Genomic DNA, 25,078 nt, shown 5'->3' with positions numbered 1-25,078 from the left:
TTAAATGGAAGGCGTTAAGGACGACTGCTGCAGGAACAGGACGACTGGTTGCAATCAAGGGAAAGATGAATGCGGCCAAGTATAGGGATATCCTGGACGAAAACCTTCTCCAGAGTGCTCAGGACATCAGACCGGGCCGAAGGTTCACCTTCCAACAAGACAATGACCCGAAGCACACAGCTAAAATAACGAAGGAGTGGCTTCACAACTCCATGACTGTTCTTGAATGGCCCAACTAGGGCCCTGACTTAAACCCAATTGAGCATCTCTGGAGAGACCTGAAAATGGCTGTCCACCAACGTTTACCATCCAACCTGACAGAACTGGAGAGGATCTGCAAGGAGGAATATGAGGAAGATTGCCAAATCCAGGTGTGAAAAACTTGTTGCATCTTGCCCAAAAAGACTCCTGGCTATATTCGATCAAAAGGATGCTTCAAATTTTGAGCAAAGGGTCTGAATACTTAGGACCATGTGATTATTTCAGTTTTTATTTTTTTTTAATACATTTGCAAAAATGTCAACAAATCTGTGTTTCTCTGTCAATATGCGGTTCTTTGTGTACATTAATGAGGAAAAAAAAAAATAACCTAAATGATTTAAGCAAATGGCTGCAATATAACAGAGTGAAAAATGGGTCTGAATACTTTCCGTACCCACTATATATATATTGTATATGTTTAAGTGTAATTTATTCCTGTGAATTTTCAGCATCAGTAAAGATATGTTATGGTAAAAGTGGTGATTTCTATTTGGAATAAATGCTGTTCTTTTATTTGTATTTCTTTGACTTTTTATTCTTCTTTCACAGCAGTATGTCACTGGGGCTCGTACCCCAGTCAAAAGGGTCTAGCAATGCCCCTGATTCAGATGCTCTTGCTCCGTGCAAGTGGACCAAATTTTAGATAGATATTTTATATTGTTTTGGCTTCAGTAAAGGAGAGACATATAAAAGAGATTAAAAACATGTTGAATTTGTTAAATAAAAGTTTCTTATGCATTGACTCTGTCTTTTTTCTTTTCTTCTTGTTATTGGATATATATTTTGTACTTCACAAACCGTAATCATTTTCACACTACATGCTACATACTATTTCTACCAAGTGCTTAGCAGTAGATACTCTGCTTCCAGAGCTTTTCAGTATAATAATGTTGTGCAAAAGAAAAACTGAAATGGATTGTATTGTCATTTGGCTATTGATCAGAAGCAAGTAAATTTCCCAAATAATAAAACATAACTGTCTTTTATGATTTTGAAGTGTATTTCAGGATCAATTCCTAGGTCAATGCCAAAACAAATCTGTTGATAATTTCTCATGCCTGTAAAAAAAAGTAAAAAAAAAAAAACATTCATACTCTTCTTTGGTTCTTTTTATTTTGATAACATTTTTTTAACAAAAAGTTTACAAAGTTCTTTACAGTAGACATATGGAAGAAGAAAAATAAAATCTTCACAATGTTTTAGGTGATGTGCATCTATCTTTCTGTATGATGAATGGAAATTAAAAATGTATCCTCCTAATAAACCACAGAGATGATTTAACTAACTGTGATAGTGTTTTCTTTTTGTGCATTTTGCTTCTCCATGTTAATTCTTTTCCTTTCTTCTTCCTCTTTAAATCTGTTCTCGCTGTTGATTTTCTTCTTCTCTTCTTCCCTCAATCTCTGAACATTTATTTCATTTTGAGCTTTATTGTATTGTTCCTGGAGTGCTTGTTTTTCGGCTTGGATACTGCATCGTTCCTCCGCTGCTCTTTGCTCCTGTCTCGCTCTCTGTAATTCTGTTTCTAGTTGTAATCTTTGAAATTGTCCCTCCATTCTCCTTTTTCCATCCTCGGCACCTTCAGCCCTTTTACGTTCTCTATCTTCACCAGAGTAATCATTTCCCATTTTATGTGTTTTGAAGATGGAAAGCTGTTATGCCGGGAGAGAGAGAAACATTTGTTCAATAAAGTATTAGAAATCCACAAAGTACATTCAAACATATTGATAAAAACACACACATACTGTTAAATAAGGAATGTAGATATGTACTCCGACGACATATCTCGAATTTGGCCAAGATTTGCATTGTTCATGGAAGCCCTCTGTGAATTTCTTACTTTAAAATCCCCATGAAATTAAAATGACTGTTTTGTTTTTAGTAGAAATACTGTTTTCATTTAAATTATTTTTTAATTCTAATATAACTGTTCTGAAGAAAGAAAACTGTGCCATATAAGGCATTTATTTCTGAGGTCTTTTAAAAGTGCATGTTTTACTGTTCTACATCTGTCATAAAAGTGAGCGTGTAATCTGAGATTGCCTCTGCAGTATTTTGAATATGAATATATTATAATTATTATTTATCATAAATGCACGAATTTCCATTATCAGATTGATTCATTCCAGCATTTTCACAATCGTAATTTGAATGTTATTTTTTTCTTCTCCTCAGGGTATAGAAAATCAATAGCTCGTTGGACTACTTTTTACAGTAAGAGATGTTTAAAAGATTTGTTCACTTAAATCTGTTATCATACAATAATCCAACCACTTAATACTAATGTATAGTAAGTATTTATCATAAGGTAGGCAATATAAGTTTACTATTTTATTATGAATGTTTCTTTCTTCAGGTTTTGCTTCTGCTTTCCATATCTTAAAGGAGTTGTTGAAGCTTGTGTTATGAAAAATTGGTTATATGCTAAACATCTATACAGGTGTTTTGTTCTAAAAGTAGAAGCAGCCATGCTTAATTCTTATTACTTATTATAATATCATTATTACAGTTGTCAAAAATGTGATCTGTGGATCTAGCAGTACGGTTCAAACAGTCATCAGAAACTCATTTCTAAAAGTAAAAAAAAAAAGAAAAAACATACCGGTTTATTCTTGATACTTCAGTAGGTTTCGTGTCTCGGCTCATCCAAATCTCAGATACAGCTGGTGTGTGAGTGTGTGTGTGAGTCTATAATCTTCCAGACCAAGGCACTTTTATACAGTGCTGAGGTCAGGCAAGGCTGTGATTTGACACATCTGTCACTGATCGGCCAATAAGATCACAGTGTTGTGGAGGAGGAGTGAGAGGTTGGTTACATTCACTTTCAGATCAATATTGTATTCTTTATTTTAGGTGTTTTAACTTCTAATTTTTGTATTTGCTAAAATATGTAATATAGATATATATATATATATATATATATATATATATATATATATATATATATATATATATATATATATATATATATATATATATATATATACTTAAATGGAAGTGTTAAGCACTATGTTGTTGTTACAGAGACTCTATAATAAAGTGTAATCCTTTTTTAGAGAAAATGCATTGAGGGAACACAACAAAGGGAATAGTTTTTTTCAGGAGATAAAAGTGTAGAAGGGTCCCATGATCATTATACAGGTTTTTATTTTATTTTTATTTTTTTATACTAACTTGAATTTCTTCACCTCCCAGTGGCATAAGCTCCACCTACTTTAAGTCTCCGGGTTGCAGGATAAGTAAACTTGGAGAAGTAGCTCCGGCTAGAATGTTCTTCCACGGGATGCATGGAGTTCTGTTTATTAACCGCTAGAGCGCCATAGTGTTGCATATTTTGAAGTGTTGAAAAAAATGACCCACTAGAGGGCGCCAGTTCCCTTAAGCGACTTAAAAAGTCCTTTGAAAAATCCATTGAGTTTAACAATACGAAATACATGCAAGTCATCCATAAATGTATAAAAAAAAGATGCCCAAACACAAGACCTCCATAAATGTAAAAGTTATGAAACATTCTCCGTCTGATAGATAAACGAATGATAAAAAAATATTAATCAACAGTAACACCAAAAGTGTAGTTGATATACTAATAGTTTTAGTTAATATTTAGAATTATATATATTTTTTTCTGTTTTAATTTTATTTCAAGTACATATATTTTACTACAGTAACTATGTATCTTTGTTTATTTGTTATTTATTAATTAATTTACTTGTTTAAGTTTTAGTTAACTATAATAACCCCACCAGCAATACTAGCAAATTATGTTATAAATAAGTTATAAATATATAAGTCCCAAAAGCTAGATTCCTTTCAGAAAGCCACCATCCAGAAAAAAAAGGGCTGGGTTCAAAGGATAATAATAATAATAGCTAATCTTTTTTTTAAATATGTATTTATTTATTTATTTATTATTATTAATATTATTAGTAGTGTTTTATAACTGAATAACATTGTTAATTAAAGGCACATTAACAGATTGAGACAGAAAAAAATATGTCTATTAAATATTCTTATAATATACAAGTGTGTGTGTGTGTGTGTGTGTGTGAAAGAGAGAGAGAGAGAGAGAGAGAGAGAGAGAATATACTTCACAGGGTGGGTCTCCATGTTGTCAGTAGCAGATTTACAAATATAAATATCATATATATTTTTGTCAGGTAGAAAGCCAAGAGTGTGTGTCTAATTAATTATAGTGAGGATAAACCCTCATGAGTCATTGCCTCTCCCTCCCTCTAAAACACACACACACACACACACACACACACAGAGAGGACTGCTTTATAGCTCATCTTGCTTCCATTAGGACAATTACAGTGTGATGCATATGAACTAGAACATGCTGTTCTGTTACTGAGCTTTCTGCTTACTCGACAAAAACACTGCTGAATTATGACTTGAGGGCAGACATATCGACATGATAGTGTCCCGACCTAATGTTTCTGAATGGCAGTCACTGCAGGACCAATAATCATTTTAGAGGAGTAATTTGCATACGATATAACATAAACTAGATGGTCTCCTCATGAATAGAGATAGATAGATAGATAGATAGATAGATAGATAGATAGATAGATAGATAGATAGATAGATAGATAGATAGATAGATAGATAGATAGACAGTGAGGGTGTGGGGTAGTGAGTCCTGTCATATCTGGTATAGTGTACTATTCAGTGCATGTATCAGCACTAGTGTGTATCCCATGGCCGTGGGCGAGTCACCGCAGGTTAATTGTATAAAGTGTTGCACTGAGATGTATTCTAAGAATTTCAGGATGTTAATGAAGAACATTGTCATGCCAGCAGCATGCATGTGGGTTGTCAGGATTCTTGGTAAAGGTTTAGCTTTCCTGAGAAAATAAAACAAGTCTCTTTTATAAGGCCAATGTTTGATTTAGATGACAGAACATCAAAGCGTATCATCATGGAAGATCTCGTATGAAAACAAGGAGATACTTTAGTTTATGCATTGCAGCTCTGACAGCTTCTATTGGTACAAACTCTTGACTAGTCAGGGTAGTGCCATATTTAATTTTGTAATTAATGAAAATACTTGGAATTAGTGCTCTGCATTTATCCCATCCAGGTGAACACACACACACCAAGAACACACACAACCGGAGTAGTGGGCAGCTATTTTTTTGCTGCGGCACTCTGGGAGCAGTTGGGGGTTCAGTGCCTTGCTTAAGGGCACCTCAGTCGTGTTACTGAAGGTGGGAGAGAGTGCTGTACATTCACTCCCCCACCCCACCTACAATCCCGGCTGGTACGAAACTCGAACCTGCAACCTTTGGGTTAAGATTTCCCACCTCTAGCACTCAAACACCCACTCAATCTTCTGTTCCCACAGACTTGGGGCCTATGATCACTAAATAAGGCATTTCTTTTAAGGCCACTTAACTGGTTTCTTGTGTTGTATAAGGCGAGCCCAGACTGGAACCACATTTATTATTACAGTGGATGTTCTAAAGTCTAGAATAATAACAGAACAAGAGAATGTCTCAAGCTTTAGGTATGTACGTTTGTAAATCTACTTCTAGGAACACCTCCAGTACAAAACAATTGCTACAATAAAGGAATGTGCTTCTAAGAAAAGTACAAAACGCCCCCTTTAAACAAGTCTGATCAAGTGTGTGGCTGTACAGATGTATGTCTTTAATGGACTGACTGGATTCAAAGATGTATCCAAACACTCAACAATTGGTCTAACACAAATCTGTATATTGTGCTGAATTGTTCTCATTGTCCCTGGTGGTTGTATAAACCCAGATGGAATCTCAAAATTCTAATACACTCATTGAAGAGAGGACTTATTTGTGTGTGTGTGTGTGTGTGCCTGTCTGTCTGTGACACATGCAGGCAAATAAGCACATGGACCTGTGAAGATCATTAATGCAGTAACTTTATAACACATTTCAATTTGGCACACTCTCTCTTTCTCGATTTGACTGATTGTTATTTACTTCTTTTATTACTCTGATAACAAAAGTTCTTTTCACAGACATCCGCAAAACCACAAAGAAACAAACCACAAACCTGCAGAGCCCTGAACAGGACAAAGACAATGCCAGGCCCACACAACAAGATAAAATGATGATGCAACATTTATAATGTCATCAATTTTGCAATGTTGTTCCATTATAAAGAACATTTCTCAATCATCCATATGTGTAACAGAACTATAAATTCTCACATTCAGTCATGCACCCTGGCTGAGCATTTACCTCTTGTGTCTTGTACTTCTGTACTTCTTGATATGAGGGATCATGGGGAAAATAGCACACTGACACTATAAAACTACTGAGGAAACTTCTTGTCAACAAATTCAGCCTTCAGCCTACAGTCATTTGACTAATTCACATATATGTGTGTGTGTGTGTGTGTGTGTGTGTGTGTTTTACTGTACTATTGGGTCATTTCATCAATATTATTGTGTTTGCTCTGAAAGAACATATTTTACTGAAACATTGTAATGTATGAATGCCACATGGAGACTTTGGAGAATACAGAGGATTTTTGTGTGATATTACAAATGAATCTTGAACTGACTCAGTTAAATGGATTGTTTGCAAAAATGTTGTTAAATATTTAGTGTCACAGCTTGTTCTTCACACATTTCACTACTTCCTATATCTTATATTTCTACTGCCTTTTCAAATTATGATGTGCCAAAACAACTTCGACTCAAACTTGAACTCAAAATCACACTTAATAGGCCTATAGTTGGTGTGTATAGTTTGTGTGAATTTGTTTAACTCTTTTAGGGCATAGGCTTACTGGTTATTGGGTTTAATTTTAAATTTATTTAAGACTGTCATTTAGTCTGTATGATTTTGCATTTTAGTTTGTATCTATTTGTTTTTGTTGTGCATTTGTGATGTCTTCCTGTTACTATGCAGTCATTTCCATGAATTACCATGAGAATAATCTCTGTTATTTTGAGTAAGTTACCAAATACTATCTTTGACAGAATAAAAGGAGCATGTGTGCTAGCCTGAGCCTAACCTGTAATCACAGAAAATATGAGTCACCAGTGTACACACTCTCCCCTCTGTGTGTAAGTGCATGTTAGTGAGTGTATGTGTGTGTGTGTGTGTGTGTGTGTGTGTGCGTGTGTGCGTATTATCCAATTCACATAGCCTTGATAAGGGGGAAAATTATGACTGTAAACAGACTGACATGCCTCGATTACGAGGTAAAAAAATTATGGGTTTGAAGATAACAGAGTAAGAGTTCATGTTTCCAGGATATTTAAATTGAGTAATCCTGACCACAGTGTTTTTATGTGTGAAAAAAAAACATATGTGCAAACACCTCTACTTCCTCATTTACAATGAAATGTGCATGACTATATACCTAACCAGAAATAGCGCCAAGTACAACCCACCAATCAGCACACAGTGAGACACAGCGATAACCAATCCCCAACCAGAACGGCAGACGAACGCGCCCATTGGGTGGAGTTGATGCGGTAGGCGTGGCACTAGCCGGTCGCTTCTGATTTGTCCGCTGGTGACAACACTCAACGTGTTTCGCTTGTTTTGAAATTGGAAGTTTGCAGCGCTTCTGTGCAGACGAGCGTCCGCTAAAGACAAACAAACTGTTGCCTCACGTCCGCGCGTGAGGACTCGGCGGGAAAGCGCCTTTTTCAGCTGGAAAGAATATGGATGTTATTCCCATGTGTAGTATTTTCCAGGAGCTACAGAGTGTCCTTGACACGGGATACCTGTCCGCAGTACCATCTCTAGAGGAGTACTGGCAGCAGGTAATATAAACTACGTTTTATTCATTCAATGCTTTGATCAAAGTTATGAGTAATAAATCAATCGTTGAAGAATTAATTTTTATATAATCATTCCCAAGCTTATGTACAATGCAAATATAATTTGCTCTTATCCCCACCAAAGTGAGTGAAGTGAAAAGTGAGTGACTATATATATGTGTGTGTGTGTGTGTGTGTGTGTGTTTATATATATATATATATATATATATATATATATATATATACACACACACACACACACAAATCTATATATATATATATATATATATATATATATATATATATACATGCATACATACATACATACACACAAATACACACACACACACACTTATATATATGTGTGTGTGTGTAGAGGAGTGTCACTTTTTACTAATTTCTCCAGGTAGGCTTGCTTATTTATTCATTTATTTTACAATTTTTACATATAGGCATATTACTTAAGCCAGGTCTTAGTTAAAAAAATGTGGCACGGTGTCATATTATGGCATAAGGTGTGACAGAAGCCATAGGCTTGTCTGTTATATTTCAAATATGAAGTTCACTCAAAAATGCTAATTCTATTTCTGAAAGCTCATGTCATTTTAAACCTTTTCTGTGCCACACTAAGTAGTTTTGCTGTGTCTCTGAGCTGCTTTTTTCCAAAACACTGTATTGTACCAAAGAAAGTCTCATGTGAGGAGCATACAGAAATTTAGGCAATTATTCAGTAATTATTTGAGTATAGATTACTTTTATGTTACCTCTATGCCATTATCGGTGTTTGTCACTGATTGCCCTTGATTCTCTCTTACAGACATGTCTTGAGCTTGAGCGCTATCTACAAAATGAGCCCTATGTCTCTGCAGCTGATCTGACATCAGTATGTGAGTCTGACAATCTGTGGAACCAGTTTCTGCGGTGCTGTGGGACTGAATCGAACCAGTCCCCGACAGAAGCTTCCATCCCCAAGCAGGACGGGATTGCTACGGCTTCCCATTCACTGTTCGGCAGCTGTAAGAAGATCATTGCGTCTGCTAATGTGCTCACACACACACTGGATCACAGCAGATCTGAGCAGCAGCATGCAATCACACACACACCCCCAACGCCACCCTCCTCACCCTCATTCCCTCTCATGGAGGTTAAAGTAGATACAGAAGGGGCAGGAAGGGGGGAGATCACAGGTGAGGGGTCACCTGAAGGACGAAGGAGAGCTCATCGCTGTTACTTCGATGGCTGCAGGAAGGTGTACACCAAGAGCTCTCACCTGAAAGCACATCAACGCACACACACCGGTAAGCATCTATAGTTCTACCTGTATTTTGATTTACTGTTGCCACAACAGTTTTCTCAGCTTTGGGAAACAAAACCTTTCCCATTTGGATCATGCTGAAAGTCACTCTGGCGAAACTGTCCTAAAAAGCCTTAAAGCCTTCACAGAATCATAAAAGCACGAACTGACTGTCCGTAAATGTAAATGTTTCCTCTTTACAGGTTCAATGCATTAGTGTTATTAGTATTATTTATAAACTAGGGTTTTATTCTCAGAAATACTCAGAAACCTATTGTATCATATTTTTTTAATACCTAATAAAATATTTAATAACTCATTATCCTGTTTGCAAATGACAAAGGCCTCTAAATTATCAACATGATCAAAATGTTACTGAAAACCAGTTGTACACAACCTATGACATGCCTTCTGTCATCTTTGTTGTGGTTGTTCATGAGTCCCTTGTTTGCCTGCTGTTCTTCAGAAAAATCCTTCAGGTCCCACAAATTCTTTGGTTTTCCAGCATCTTTTGCATATTTGAACCCTTTCCAACCAATAACTGTATGATTTTGAGATCCATCTTTTCAAACTAAGGACAACTGAGGGACTCTTACGCAACTATTATAAAAAGTTCAAGTGCTCACTGATGCTCCAGAAGGAAACACAATGGATTGAGAGCCAGGAGGTGAAAGTCTTTTGAATTTGTAGATCAGGGTAAATTGAGCTTATTTTGAAGTTTTTTGTTTCTGGAGCATCAGTGACCGTTTGAACCTTTCTTTAAATGTATTTGTCTTACCATTGTTTCATATGTTAGGCTTTACATTGTTAAAGCCTTCAAAAAATGTTAACAGACTAAGTATTGGCAGAACTAAAATAATTCCCATGAAATGCATTAAATGATTAACTATGAATGTTGTATAATTTGCTTAAAAGTGTTTGGCAAATGTCATTGTCGGATGTTCCCTTGCAGAGCTACTGTTGTGTCACATTGAATATTTAGCATGCAGAGGTGGCTGTGACCTCCTCCTCTGGAGGCCAATGTTTGAAGAATGTGTGTAAAAGCAGTTTGGTGACTCTATACATTCCTGAAATGTGCATTTGTCATGATACGTTCACACTCTATAGGAACATAGATTACCAAACTTGTGTGCATTAACCCTGTTCCCACACTGGTCATCTTGCATGCAGTCTAAAGAATGTTTGCAAACTGACTTTACTAAGAACTAATAAAGATCTTAAAGGAAGCTTAGATCACTTTGGAGAGGGGCTTGCTAGTAAATGTGCTTTGACAAGTTTAATCTCTTTTTCTCACTATGCTTTCATGTCAGCTTTTACACACAAAAAAACGACAAATTTAAACTCAACAAAAATCTGACACCATAAATTTGTGTGAGGATCCCAGCACAAATTGATGTTGTCATGCAATTTCTATGTCCATTTGTCATTTGAATTTTCATTTAATCTCTCCTCATCCATATTAAATAAATAAAAAATCCCCTGCAGGTGAGAAGCCGTACATTTGTTCATGGGACGGCTGTGAGTGGCGCTTCGCTCGAAGTGATGAACTAACGAGGCACTTCAGAAAACACACCGGCGCAAAACCCTTCAAATGCAGCCACTGTGACAGGTGAGGGTGTGTGTGATCAGACACACAGATTCAAAAAGATTTGGAGCTATAAGTAATCATTTTAGTTTTATTGTTTCAGGTGTTTTTCTCGTTCTGATCATCTGGCGCTGCACATGAAGCGACACATCTGAATGCAAATCCCAAAGACTTGCACAGAATCTCAAAGACCTGCACAGCTGGTTTTCTATGTATCCACTGAGTTTCAGTATTGCAGATTTTGCACACTCTTGGTAAACGCATGCTTTCAGCTGAACATGGGTAATAGTGTTCATTCCCATGCTGGTGACTTTTGACTTGTTCAATTCAAGTTATAGCCTAGCTATAAAGGGATTGAAAATGCAAGAAACCTGGTACTGAATGCATGTTAACATATTTGCTGGCTTTGCATATCGCTGTGAATATGTCATAATTAAATCAAAAATTATATTTTGCAACAAAGCTAACTAACACTGAATACACTGAAATCACTTCTGCACAGCTAATGATTTTATATCCAGAGCAGCTATATGTGCATATAGTTTTATAAGAAGGCATATTTGTGACAAATAAAAGTGTTTATTGCTGTTAATTACACTCAGATTAAAAAAAAAAACTGTCACTGGGACAGTACCACTTCATAAGGTACATACAGGGTATATATAAGGTACAAATGACCAGCTTAATCCAGCAGTTACAGGTACATTAGTCCAGATGTTATCACAAAAACGGTTTTTACCACAAAATTGTGCATTAGTGCCTTAAAATCATTCTCTTAAACTTAATGAGTAAGTTTAAAGCTCTACGGCTCAGATGAAGCTCTTGCATTTGTTGTCCAGATGTTTAAAGCCCTGCAGATGTTAAAGAGCTGAGGATGTTCACTCAGGGATTGATCATATGAAAGCTGTTAATGTCTAACTGGAATTTGCAGTATTTTTGTGGAATTTTAAAATGTTCTCCAATATTATAAAGTGCATATAAAGATTTTTCTATTAAGAGTGAACTAAAAAATATCATGATATTTTCATTCAAATATTGTTTTGATATATTCATATTTTCATTCAAATATTTTTGTCTAAAGAGACTGATGCACATGTTTTTTGCTTTTTATTATTATTATTATTAAAAATGTTACTTTTTGTTTGTGTTTGCTCTTTATTGTTATTTTCTTTTTTTAAAAACAGACAATATATTGTAAGATTTTTTTATTATCTTTGTAAATACATTTTATACCACAATAATAATGATTTTTTTTTAACTCTGTTTTGTGGTTTCTTTATTATATGATGTGCAAAACAATCCACATTGGATCTTCATTTTACAGGCCTGACTGCACGCATGTACGCATTAAAGATAAAGGTGAGATCCTGTATCAGAACAAAGGACTGTGTAAACTACAAACAGACTGTTCTGGAACATTGTGTGGACAAAAATATGATGCGCTGTGTTCAGTGTTACAACAAAAGTTCATGGGAGTGTTTAACAGACATTGACCTCTACATGAACTTAAAACAGACATCAGTGAGATGAAGGACATGTGACACAAAAACACTGAGTTAAACAAAGAATTAAATGACCAGAAATTAAAAATTACTTTAAAACAGAAATAGGGCTCTCAGTAGAGTTCAGTTCTGGAAAGAATAAATAATGTTCTAAATTATAAAAGTAAGCTATAAAATAAAACTTCAAATTTATTAATATTTAGAAAATGCTAAATTCATCACATATCTGTATATATAATGAAAACATAACAGTTGCTTTTTGTATTCCATATTTGATGTATCAGTTGGGTAAAACTTCACATTAGATAACAATTTATAAACCATGATAAATCTTTATAAGGACAAAGTATAAAATATATATAAAAAATATATTTTTTAAACTTTTTAAAAGATATTTAACCCTACTTAGTAACTCCATATATTTCCAACGAGTGAAAGTTTATATAGGCGCTCCTTCCATTTCTAAGTACTTGACATTTGTGTTTATGAAGTGACCTCTGTTCTTACTGACACCTGCTGGTCATTATAAGAAGTGTTCGTTAACGTGATCAAGTATTTTAAAACCCCGCATTCCTTTGTTGTAAAAGTCTGCATATTTTTCCAAACCACATTTTTATAGGATATAATTGGCACTTTTTTTTAATTATTATTTATTGTACATACTTTTATTATGTAAAAGCGGTATGACAATCGACTGCGCTCCTCTTATCTTGCAGCCAATGAAAAGCAGCGTTGTTTGCATAGACAGTAAGGGTTGTTTGCGGTTGAGGTCGCGTCTACTGCGCATGCGCAGTGTGCAGCGTGGGACATGGAAGGGCAGAGCTTTAATCATAACGGAAACATGAATCTAGCAACACACATATATCTGTTTTAACTTGTAAATTGCTACGGCAATCTCAGTAATTATTAGAGACGGTAGAATTAAGCATCTAAAATGTTTCGCCATAGCAAGGTATTAATTACGAAACTTAAAAATTTGAGGTGAGTAACGTTAGTAATGCTACACTTGTCAGTTCAGTTGAATGAAACTTCTGTCCTTTCGTGTCAAATATATGCGTGGTCCTTTTTAGGCTGTTTGTATTTTAATTGGGATTTATGTATCGTCCAGGTCCTTGTTATTGTTGTCATCACGTTTATAGGTATAAGTTTGAGTTGTTCTGATGTACTGTAATCCTGTGGGGAAAGCTCAGTCATGCTGATTAGTGTGATCTGTAAGTCTGATGAATGAGGGGTTTGTAGTTTCCAGGGTTCATGGAGATCAAGGGGAAGCTCTGCTGTAGAGAGAGCCCTGCAGTACACAGTGGGACAGAAGATCAGTGGGTTCACTGTTCAAGAGGTAAAGAAATCCTCAAAATACACACCTTGCCTGTATTGTTTCTGTTTCGTCTTACAGTGAAGCAGGGATTCACCTTCCAGTCTAAAAGTTTCTATAAAACCTAGATAAAGTAATTACATTGCAATGCACTACCTCTAGTGGTTCGATTTAGTTAATCCTGTAAAGCCTTGCAAATAAAATAATAGTCAGAAAATTTTTTTTTTTTCAATGTTGAACTTTTAAACAAAATTTAAAAATGTAAATTAAATTAAATTTATGCATTTAGCAGACACTTTTATCCAAAGCGACTTACAGTGCATTCAGGCTATCAATTTCTACCTATTAAAAGAAAACAAAAAGTTTGTTTATGTGATTTTTGTAAAGTATCATATTTGATACATCAGGCTTATATGGCTCAGTTTTGATACATGAAGAATATGGAGCTCATTTTCAACAAGGACAAAAATGACTGAGAGTATAAAAAAAAACATTCGTAAAAAAGGCCTTAGAAATTAACATATCAGATATGATACTGTAGTATTTATAGGATTCATTGTGTTCTAAACTATTATACAATGCAACTGTCAGATTGGGAAAAAGTAAAATGATAGTCTTCCAGACTGGAAAGTATGTCTGTCAATGTGACCAGTGCTAACACTGAGTGTGATTATCTAGGTAACAGCAGTGCCGGATTTGTTCCTAACCTCCATTAAACTGTCCCATGATGCCACAGGAGCTCAGTATCTGCATGCAGCCCGAGACGATTCCAACAACCTCTTCAGGTACAGTGTGTGTCTGTCTGATGAACATTCATATTCTTAGGATTTTATTTGGACCCAGTTATATACCCCAGTGATGCTTTGTTTGTGTGTTTTTCATGTGTTATTATAGTGTGCAGTTTCGTACCACGCCGATGGACAGCACCGGTGTTCCTCACATTCTGGAGCACACGGTTCTGTGCGGCTCTCAGCGCTTCCCCTGTAGAGACCCCTTCTTCAAGATGCTCAACCGCTCTCTCTCCACCTTCATGAATGCCTTCACAGGTACCTCCTGAAGTGTGTTTGTGTTTAAGTCAGCATGTGTGTGTGTGATTGTATTTCTGAATATGTTGATCTTTCCCAACAGCGAGCGATTACACGATGTACCCGTTCTCCACCCAGAATGCCAAAGACTTCAAGAACCTTCTGTCAGTATATCTAGACGCTGTCTTCTTCCCATGTCTCAGAGAACTGGACTTCTGGTAAAGGCTATGACTCAGAAACATAGTCAGGTTGTGTAATTAATGGCACGTAAATTGGTTTTGAAAAAAAAGTTGTTATTGGGTTTTTTCAGGCAGGAGGGCTGGAGACTGGAGCACGAGACCCCCACAGACCCCTCGAGTCGTCTGATCTTCAAGGGTGTGGTGTTCAATGAGATGAAGGGAGTGTTTGTAAGGAAACCCCTCTATGCTCTTCTGATTTAAAAATATATATATATCTGTGATATCCATAGAGATATGTGCATAATATTTAACTGATGTTTTACACTATTGTTTTAAATGTTTGGGGTCCGAAAATTTTATCTGAAAAGAAAGATATACTTTTTATTCAGAAAGGTTGCATTATATTAGTCAAAAGTTAAGGATATTTATAACAATATAATGTTCTTTTGGAAATTCTGTACATCAAGGAATTGTGTAAAAATATATCACAATTTCCATAAGATATTAAGCAGCCCAACTGTTTCTTTACATCGATATTGATAATATTTAAAAAATAAATTAAACCAGGAAGCAGTTATTTTAAATAGTAATAATTTGTCACGTTATTACTATTTAAAATACTATTTAAACTACACAAGTGTTGTAGTTGATCGAAAAAATAAATAAAAAAAATTAATATCTTGCCAACCCCAAGCTTTGAATGGTAGTGTAGATATTATGATTATGATACTAAATTATTAAAATTTATTTTTATTTTCATTTTAGTATTATTAATCTGTTATTTGTTTTCTTTTGTACATTAAATTGGCATTTTTGCCATTACATTTGATGTCATTATTTTGGTCATCCCAAGTATAAAAATATATAATATGTGTATAACATCATAATAGCAGACATTATGTCTCAGTATAAAAATAAATATCTGCTTGGTATGCAGAATGAAAATCTAAATATGTCACTGAATCTTTCCTTTTAAAACTCCTATTAAAACAAGAGTTACAATGCTACTGAATGTCAGATTTATACTGATCTGAGTTTTAAGACTGACAGTCTCTTCTGTTTCTCTTGTTTGTGTAGTCTGATAATGAGCGTCTGTACGCTCAGCACCTGCAGAATAAAGTCCTGCCGGATCACACATACGCTGTTGTGTCCGGAGGGGAACCGCTAGCTATTCCTGACCTGACCTGGGAACAGCTCAAACACTTCCACGCCACACACTACCACCCCAGCAATGCACGGTACACGGTACACACACAAAACTCTCAGACCCTGTAAATGAATGAGTGCATAAAGCAGACGGTGCTCACTGGCTGTCGTGCATGGTTTTCGCAGGTTCTTCACATACGGGGACTTACCGTTGGAGCAGCACCTGCAGCAGATAGAAGAAGAGGCCCTGTCTAAATTTGAGAGAACAGAACCAAACACTGCAGTTCCACCCCAAACGCACTGGGACAAACCGGTATGTTACCCAATACACACATGAGAAGGACCTGTGGAATAAACACAGAATTAGTGATGAGAGAAATTAAGCTTTTTGAAAATCTGATGCAGTTGGTTTGCAAAATTATTCACTGTTTCGCTTGAATTTGAAACACCATATGCTGGCGGTACCTGCTGGTCAAAATGTAAAATGGACACCAAAACATGTAGAATTACACCTCTTACAAACCAATTGCACATTTTCAAGAAAGTCTAATCTATTTAAATATGAATGCTTCTGTCAAATACGTTTTTTTTTAAATAATTTTATGCTGCTTTTTTGTGTATTATTAGGCAGACAAACTAGGTCAATTAGAAGGAATTAATTTAAATATTCTCCTTTTTGTATAATGCCTTGCACACATAAGTATTTTATTTCATTAAACCAATAAAAAATGAACTTAAATTATAAAAGTGTCAGGGATCATTTAAAATGCCTGTTCATAAGTTCACCAAATCTATGCCTTCTATCGACAAATCGAAGGCATGTGTGATGTAGTGAAGCCTCATTTGATGAAATCACGCAAGTTCAAAACAAGTTCCCAACCACTGATATAAAACAAAAGATTTGTAATCGGTTCTAAACAGTGTGACATATTGTCCCTGTTTGAAATAACGTGACTTAACAAGTTTGAAATGAGCTCTGAACCACTAATCTGATCTGATCTGAATCAGTTTGACATAACAAAGCTTCGTTCGCTGGAATTACGTGACTAGCAAGTACTAAAGTACAAACACACTGTTAGAACTGCTTTGTAAGGTTTGTCGTGTTTTGTTCTTGTTGCAGAGAGTGGATCATGTGACTTGTAGGCCTGACGCACTTGCTCCTGATCCCATGAAACAAAACACGCTCTGCATGAGCTATCTGCTGGGAGAGTGAGTGGATAAACATTCATGCGATTTCATTTTTTACATTTGTGGTTTAACTGTTTAACCGCTTGTCTGCGTGTTTCAGCATCACAGACACATTTGAGGCGTTCACTCTGAGCCTCCTCTCCTCTCTGATGATCTCTGGTCCAAACTCCCCCTTCTACAAAGCCCTGATTGAGCCAGAAATCGGTTCTGACTTCTCCTCTTCAGTGGGGTACATTTTTTGACGATAAAATCAGGTGATCTCTCAGGTTATTAAGAGTGGAGTTTTATAAATGTGTGAATCACGCAGGTTTGATGGCAGCACTAGACAAGCATCTTTCACCATCGGGCTTCAGGGCATGATGGAGGACGACACTGAGACGGTCAAACACATCATTGCTCAAACCATCGATGACATCGTTAGGTGAGTGTTGACTGGCTTTTTGTTGCTTTAAATCAAGCTTTTCTAGTGTACAGATGTCTGGACTGACTATAAAGATCTGAGTTTCATAAAAAACCCACTAAATTAATAAATGTAAATGAACTGCTGTTTCAGAACTGGTTTTGAAGAGGAGCAGATTGAAGCTTTGCTGCATAAGATCGAGATTCAGATGAAACATCAGTCCACCAGCTTTGGTCTAGCTCTCGCTTCAGTGAGTAAACTCCCTCTCACACACACACACATACCAGTGTGATTTTACTATCATTCAGAGTAAATTTTTAATTAGTTTTTGTATTTTATGTTTTCAGTTTGATTTTAAAGTTTTAGTAATTTTGTGTCATTTTTATAAAATTTGTATTAAGTAGTTTTATAGTTTTTTTTTATTTCAGTTATTAATTTTTTTGTAATTTTAGTTTGAGTTGTGTAATGTAAACCAAGTAATGTTGCATTAGAAACAAGCTAAAATAGAAGTTATATAATATATATATATATATATTAGTGCTGGGCAACGATTATTCAAGATTAATTACATCAAAAAAAAGTTTTTGTTTAAATGATATACGTGTGTGTACTGTATATATTTATTATGCAAATAAAAACACACACACATTTAGTATATATTTTACAAATATTTTTTCAAGTGTATATATTTATATAACTGAATTTATATAACTTGCATATAAACATATTTAACATATACACATAATATATATATATATATATATATATATATATATCTTAGTTAACTCTTATAACCTTGACACGTACACAAAAAAAAAAATATTTTTATTTTATCTTGTACAAAACTACTAAACCATGTCTCTGATAGCTAATGTTGTTCTAAACATTGTTGTTGTTGTTATTAACTAAAACTATTATAACTGTCTTTGATAATCGAAATAAATATATAAAATATATAATATTTTTTAGATATAATATTTTGGTTTTATGAGATTTTATTGGATATTGGAGGGTAACCTTCAAAAACCTGCTCACAATTGCTTAAAATATAACATACAAAATAATGATAATACCATTATAAATACCATCTTTCAGTATATTGCATCCTGTTGGAATCATGATGGTGATCCAGTTCAGCTGCTGAAGATCAGTGAGAGTGTGTCCAGATTCCGGCAGTGTTTAAAGGAGAACCCTCGCTACCTCCAGGACAAAGTCCAGCACTACTTTAAGGTAATGAAGACCTCAAACTAAAAACACTATTAAATTAAAAATGATTGTTGTCATAATTGGAGTGTTTTAGAAAAACAGCATTTTTAACAGGATGTCCATTTTTTATACATGTTTGCTGAACTAAGCAAAGTTTTACTGTGCTTGTTTCAGGATAACACCCATCGACTGACCCTTACCATGAGTCCTGATGAGAGATTCTTGGAGAAACAGGCTGAAGCTGAGGAACAGAAGCTCCAGCAGAAGATACAGGACCTCAGCGATGCAGACCACAAAGACATCTATGACAAAGGTACGATCATGAGACCAGGAAAGACAAGAATAATGAGTCTTGATCTGTTGTAGATGGTTTAATGTTGCTGTTGTTGTTGTTGCTTCAGGTTTGCAGCTGTTGGCCGTTCAGAGCACGACTCAAGACGCTTCCTGTCTACCTGCATTAAAGGTGTCTGACATCGAGCCCATCATTCCCTACACACCGGTACAGCTGGGAACCGCAGGTCAGTCGCACATGCACACATATAACAAGCACAATCAAAGTTAAAATTTTAGATGCAAATTTTTTTTTTACTGGGTTTACTAAATTTCCTGTCTCTTTCTAGGCGGTGTACCTGTACAGTGCTGTGAGCAGCCTACCAATGGCATGGTGTATTTCAGAGCCATGTGCAATCTCAACTCCCTCCCTGAAGACCTGAAGATCTATGTTCCTCTGTTCTGCAGCGTCATTACCAAGTATGAAAAAATTTGTGGTTCATCACTGCTACATTCTGTAACATGGAGTTTATAATATGCATTATATATCAGAAACCATAACGCGGCAGCAAGAAACATTTTTAATGAGCCAAAAAGAATACACGTCACACCTCTGTTTATCAATTTACACTGGCTTCCAATAGCTGCTCAAATAACATTCAAGGCATTGATGTTTGCCTACAAAACCACCACTTGCTCTGCACCCCTTTACCTAAATTCATTACTTCAGACTTATGTGCCCTCTGCAAGTGAATGTCGCTTCATTGTGCGATCCTAAAGAAGCACAAAGTCACTTTTACAGACTTTTAGATTAAATGTTCCCTTCTGGTGGAATGACCTCCCCAACTCAATCCGAGCAGCTGAGTCCTTAGCCATCTTCAAGAATCGGCTTAAAACACATCTCTTCCATCTTTATTTGACCCTCTAACTTTAACACTCACTATTCTAATTCTATTCTTAAAAAATCTAACTACCTTTCTAATCTTTTTGTATTCTATTTTCTTTTCTATTTTTCTTTTCTATTTCTATTTTCATTTATTATACAATTTTGTATATATATATGTGTGTGTGTGTGTGTGTGTGTGTGTGTGTGTGTGTGTGTGTGTGTGTGTGTGTGTGTGTGTGTGTGTGTGTGTGTGTAATATATACAATATACTGCATAAACACTGCAGTTTTTGGAAATGTGACGTTAAATGTGACATCCAGCAGTTACACTTACTGACAGATGCAGTTATATATTTAATATATGGGTGTGTGCATTATGCACATTTGGTATAATATTGGCAAATGCAGATATTTATTATTCCGTAATTTCATATTATAAATCAGGCAAAATTTCTACATCTAGTTCACAAATCTAGTAAATACCATTAATAATAATTAAAATGGTTCATAAGTAATGATTTAAAATTTTATACCAAAAGTGTCAAATGCCAGTATTGTGCAGTTTTAATTTTTTGTACCATTGTAAATATTTTAACTGTTTTGATCAGTTTAATGCACCTTTGTTATGTAAAACTATTAATAAATAAACCACACTGACCGCACAGATTGGTAATGATGGTGTAATCTCAGGTTGGGTTGTGGAGAGCTGGATTATCGTCAGCAGGCCCAGCGTATTGAGCTGAAGACTGGAGGCATGTCTGTATCGCCGCAGATCATACCAGACACTGATGATCTTGATCTGTATGAGCAGGTATTGCTATTTCTTCATCGTCTGTCATGTGATTTTACATAAATATGATGCATATGCACTTTTAAAGTGGGGGTGATTTGATACAGTAGCTAAAAGTTCAGAACTGGTAACCAGAAGGTTGTAGGTTTGAAACTGTGAATTGTTCTTGAGATTGAGCTGTGATGCTTGTTTTTTAGGGTATTATCCTGTCTTCTTCCTGTCTGGAGAGGAATCTACCTGACATGTTTCAGCTTTGGAGTGACATATTCAACAGGTTAATCTTTTTTAAAAGAGACAGAAAAATAAATCTTTAAATCTCTGTGCAAGTGTATTGATTTTAAACGGATGCGTCTTCAGCCCTCATTTTGATGACGAGCAGCGTCTGCGTGTGCTGGTCATGATGTCAGCTCAGGAGCTGTCCAATGGCATCTCTTACTCTGGTCACATGTACGCGATGACACGTGCGGCTCGAACCCTGGCACCCACAGCAGACCTGCAGGAGACCTTTAGTGGGATGGACCAGGTGTGTGCTGAGACGTGCTCCTCGTGATGATCTCCAGTCTTCAACAGCTCTGTACAGAAAATTGTCAATTCATGATATTTAAATTTCAGGTGAAGTTTATGAAAAGAATAGCCGAGATGACTGATCTGACTTCAATTTTGAGGAAACTTCCCCGGATAAAGAGACACCTGCTGAATCCCGAGAACATGAGGTAAACAGCAACCACGGTAAACAAACAAATAAAAAAAAGAGCTAATCTTTTTGAAAATAGAAATGACTAAACTGTATAAACTAGATGTAGGATTGGTCACACAAGACTTTCCCATGTATGTTTGTATATTTATATACAAGTAGTTTACATTAATGGACATAATGGAAACGTTTCTACTGGAAAAATATTGGAATTTTTATCAAATATCAAACTATGTGTAATTTTACAAAAAAACTATTTTAAATGTTATTAGTCCATGAACATATCCTGTTTTAGTATAATAGTTTTGATTAATATTTTGACTATAGTTTAGTATGACTATAATTATTTTTATACATTTATATTTTAGTTTTTTTAACATCAAGTTAAACAAAGACTACTAAAGTTATTAGAATTTTTACTTCAGTTAATGTTTATTTTATTTAAAGCAAAGAAAAGTTACCATAATAACCCTACCATAAAGTTACCATAATAACCCTACTGTTACGGCATAAAATGGTAAATGAAATGAAAACCACAGTAAATGAGATAAACTACTGAAATAAGCTACTTGAGGCTGTGTTTCGGGGGGGGGGGGGGGGGGGGGGATGGGTATGGTTATTAATTATCATAAAATTACTTACACATGGTCTCAGACAGATTACTTTTTTATAGCAGTGCATTTTGCAAAAATTTCAGCTTCATTTAACTTATTATTAGTGATGTCAAAGATTATTAGAATTCAAAATAAAAGTTTTGTTTACATAATATATGAGTGTGCATCTTGTATATTTATTATGTATATATAAATACAAACACACGCATGTATATATTTAACAATAACATGTTATGTTTTTATATTAAATACATTTATATATAATACAAATATAATAATATAAATGTATACATTTAAATATTTTCAAAATATATACTGCGTGTATATGTGTATGTGTATGTATTTGTGTCGAAATTAGGAAAATATGGAAACTGTAGAATGTAGAAAACTGAACAGTAAAAACAGGAAAAACTTTATAAACTAAATTAACAAAATTAAATTTTTATTGAGTAAATGTATGTGTACAGTATGCAGGTTTATGAATGTGATAACGATGTCATGGTTTCAGGTGTGCAGTGAACGCCACGCCACAGAAAATGTCAGATGCAGCTGGAGAGGTGGAGAGGTTTATAGCTAATATAGCAGCCAACAGGAAGGAGCGCAAACCTGTCAGATCAACCATCGTGGAGGTGAGACGCAACACTTTTCTTTTTAGAAGACACAACTTTTCACAATAAATTAAGCTGTAATGTTTGTTTTCCCCTCATAGAGAGCGTTAGGTCCTCAAGCTGGATCATCTGCAAGTCGTAAACTTATCTCAGTAAGTGAGTTTGTACAACATAACAGCAGCATTCAGGTTTGATTGATCTGTAGCGTTCTCACTAAACTCCCTCTTCATCTTGCCAGGAGCCTAATTTTAAACCCTGTCAGATGAAGACGTATTTCCAGCTTCCGTTTAATGTGAACTTTGTCAGTGAGTGTGTGCGGACAGTCCCGTTCTCACACGCCGATTACGCCAGGTACAACAAACACACTCTTGGAAAACAATGTTTGCTCACTTAAGGCTACTTAATATGAGAATTTATATATATATGCACATTTATTTATTTTTACATTTTTATTTTTTCGATTTAATCATGCAGCCCTTTACTTATTCACATTCTCATTCTCTCTCAGTCTGTGTATTTTAGCAAGGATGATGACTGCTAAATTCCTGCATGGAGAGATCAGAGAAAAGGGTGGGGCTTATGGAGGCGGAGCTAGAATGGGAGGAGGCGGCCTTTTCACATTTTATTCCTATAGGTACCTACACCACATTTAATTGGATCTAATACAATGTATCTATTAGTGTATATGCTTTATGTATAATGATGTTTATGTGCCAAGTCAGTCATGTTTTATTATGTGATTGTAACGGTCATTTCTCAGAGATCCAAACTCCACCCAGACATTGTCAGCTTTCCGTGGCGGAGTAGAGTGGGCACGAGCGGGAAAGTTTACCCAGCAGGACATCGACGAGGCCAAGCTCTCGGTTTTCTCTGCCGTTGATGCACCTGTCGCCCCTTCAGATAAGGGTCAGTAATGGGGGCTGTATCTTGGGACACTCAGAGACATTTTAGCCCGTCTGTGTATAATGCACATTGTTTTAGGTTTCCAAATGTTTTTTGTCAGCTAAACTGCTTTGATCTAAAATATTTACCTAAAATATTAATAGTAAATATTTAACAATATATTAATTTAAAATGTAAAAATACGAAATCTTTAATTAAAAGGCAAGTTTTAAATTTTGTATTAATTTGTTGTTGTTTTTTTAGGGGTAAACCTGGTTTATATGTTTGTACACTTGGATATTTTGTGAGATTGTTGTTAACATTTTGGGAAGTGTAGGAGTGTGTAAATGTTGTGTTATGTTTTTGTTTAAACATTTAGGTGTTTGGATGTTGAATGTTTTAGTTTTCGAATGCTTCGATTTTTGATGTTCAGGTGTTTGGATGTTGTTTGATATTTGCTCTCTAGTTCACAAGGACCATGTTATTGTGCTTTAGGTTTGGGGCGTTTTTTAAACGGCATTACAGATGAGATGAAACAAAGATACAGAGAGAGACTGTTCGCTGTGACTGATAAAAACCTAATTGACATTGCTGGCAGGTAACAAAACATTTAAATGTATATAATATAAATATCTAATAAAATATAAAATAATAAAGAATATAAAAATATTTTGACTGCTGGTGCTTTATTTGTATAATATATATATTTTTTTCTTTAATGTTTTTTGTTGTTGTTGTTAAACCAGGTATCTGGGTGTCGGTCAGCAGACATGTGGAGTGGCTATTTTAGGCCCGGAAAATGAAAGCATCAGAAAAGACCCATCCTGGGTGGTCAAATAGACATTTTCCCCCCTCTCTTCTCATTATTAGGATTGAGAAAGACACGCACACGTTCCTGGATCACGCACAAACCAGTCATGTCCCATTAGAAGAATGTGTTTCTTCCTTACAGGAGTCGCCATGAGGAACAGAAGTGCTGAAACTACCCAAATTAAACTCATTAGTCTCTCATTAGTTCACTAAAACTACATTTGTTTACACGGCACATAAATGCTTGTATGGTTCCGCAGTGTTGTAATTTGAGTGAGATTTATAAATTAGTAATTATTTATGACAATTACAATAAATGTGACCATTGCTCTGTTCGAAATGCCGTACTATCATACTACTCTTACTATTTCTGCAGTATCCAGTATGTATGCTGTGCATAGTGTGCACATTTTCTGTATGCATCAAATACCCGGATGAGTGACCTACTATATTTACCAGAATCTGCTAAATATAACTCAAGTACACTGAAATCAGTACAGAAGCTGTGTTCGGAATGGCATACTACTATACAACTCCTATTATATTGTAGTATGCTGCGTGTATACTGTGAATAGTAAGTGAATGTTGTATGCATCGAATGCACGATTACCTGCTACATTAGCTGAAATTTTACGTATGCATCTGAAGACATTGCATGGGATACTGTT

General features: G+C 35.4%; 2 protein-coding genes and 1 long non-coding RNA gene across 5 annotated transcripts; 2 read left to right on the top strand and 1 right to left on the bottom strand.

The window, feature by feature from the left end:
* Positions 1 to 1,365: 1,365 nt before the first annotated feature.
* LOC113110485 (uncharacterized) lies at positions 1,366 to 2,949 on the bottom strand. The gene is made up of 2 exons (XR_003293158.1): positions 2,864 to 2,949; positions 1,366 to 1,913 (listed from the first exon to the last, which is right to left on the bottom strand). It is a non-coding gene; the product is annotated as an uncharacterized LOC113110485 (long non-coding RNA).
* A 4,827-nt stretch (positions 2,950 to 7,776) lies between these two features.
* On the top strand, positions 7,777 to 11,260 carry klf6b (Kruppel like factor 6b). Its single transcript, XM_026280148.1, has 4 exons — positions 7,777 to 8,023; positions 8,838 to 9,318; positions 10,800 to 10,923; positions 11,003 to 11,260. The coding sequence occupies exons 1-4, from the start codon at positions 7,922 to 7,924 to the stop codon at positions 11,052 to 11,054; spliced, it is 759 nt and encodes a 252-aa protein (XP_026135933.1). The 5' UTR covers positions 7,777 to 7,921; the 3' UTR covers positions 11,055 to 11,260.
* Positions 11,261 to 13,184: 1,924 nt separating this feature from the next.
* On the top strand, positions 13,185 to 24,753 carry LOC113113668 (presequence protease, mitochondrial-like). 3 transcript variants are annotated; one of them, XM_026280063.1, is made up of 27 exons: positions 13,185 to 13,382; positions 13,641 to 13,737; positions 14,392 to 14,498; positions 14,608 to 14,759; positions 14,842 to 14,956; positions 15,049 to 15,145; positions 15,995 to 16,155; positions 16,250 to 16,376; positions 17,184 to 17,272; positions 17,352 to 17,480; positions 17,559 to 17,672; positions 17,805 to 17,901; positions 18,747 to 18,881; positions 19,032 to 19,170; positions 19,259 to 19,375; positions 19,478 to 19,607; positions 20,703 to 20,823; positions 21,000 to 21,076; positions 21,160 to 21,325; positions 21,415 to 21,515; positions 22,619 to 22,739; positions 22,820 to 22,870; positions 22,957 to 23,069; positions 23,227 to 23,352; positions 23,479 to 23,624; positions 24,096 to 24,198; positions 24,347 to 24,753. In XM_026280063.1, exons 1-27 carry the CDS (start codon positions 13,336 to 13,338, stop codon positions 24,438 to 24,440), a joined length of 3,072 nt encoding a protein of 1,023 aa, XP_026135848.1. In that variant the 5' UTR covers positions 13,185 to 13,335; the 3' UTR covers positions 24,441 to 24,753. The 3 variants fall into 3 exon arrangements, with proteins under 3 accessions (XP_026135848.1, XP_026135855.1, XP_026135863.1); XM_026280070.1 differs by lacking the exons at positions 13,185 to 13,382; positions 13,641 to 13,737; positions 14,392 to 14,498; ... (1 more) ...; positions 14,842 to 14,956; positions 15,049 to 15,145 and having other exon boundaries at positions 16,034 to 16,162; XM_026280078.1 differs by lacking the exons at positions 13,185 to 13,382; positions 13,641 to 13,737; positions 14,392 to 14,498; ... (4 more) ...; positions 16,250 to 16,376; positions 17,184 to 17,272 and having other exon boundaries at positions 17,355 to 17,480; positions 17,605 to 17,672.
* Positions 24,754 to 25,078: the final 325 nt, after the last annotated feature.

The sequence above is a fragment of the Carassius auratus genome, chromosome 2, assembly GCF_003368295.1.
Source record: "Carassius auratus strain Wakin chromosome 2, ASM336829v1, whole genome shotgun sequence".
In the NCBI taxonomy this organism is placed as follows: domain Eukaryota; kingdom Metazoa; phylum Chordata; class Actinopteri; order Cypriniformes; family Cyprinidae; genus Carassius; species Carassius auratus.
Note: the sequence above shows the minus strand (reverse complement) of the source record. Positions and strands in the feature narration are given on the sequence as shown.

Excerpts from the sequence above, each read along its gene's own strand:
- LOC113113668 (XM_026280063.1), top strand. The coding sequence starts at position 13,336 with ATGTTTCGCCATAGCAAGGTATTAATTACGAAACTTAAAAATTTGAG. Across the intron at positions 14,499-14,607 it reads GATTCCAACAACCTCTTCAG|TGTGCAGTTTCGTACCACGC; the intron begins GTACAGTGTGTG and ends GTGTTATTATAG. Across the intron at positions 18,882-19,031 it reads AAGTCCAGCACTACTTTAAG|GATAACACCCATCGACTGAC; the intron begins GTAATGAAGACC and ends TGCTTGTTTCAG.
- klf6b (XM_026280148.1), top strand. The coding sequence starts at position 7,922 with ATGGATGTTATTCCCATGTGTAGTATTTTCCAGGAGCTACAGAGTGTC. Across the intron at positions 8,024-8,837 it reads TAGAGGAGTACTGGCAGCAG|ACATGTCTTGAGCTTGAGCG; the intron begins GTAATATAAACT and ends TCTCTCTTACAG. Across the intron at positions 10,924-11,002 it reads AAATGCAGCCACTGTGACAG|GTGTTTTTCTCGTTCTGATC; the intron begins GTGAGGGTGTGT and ends TTATTGTTTCAG.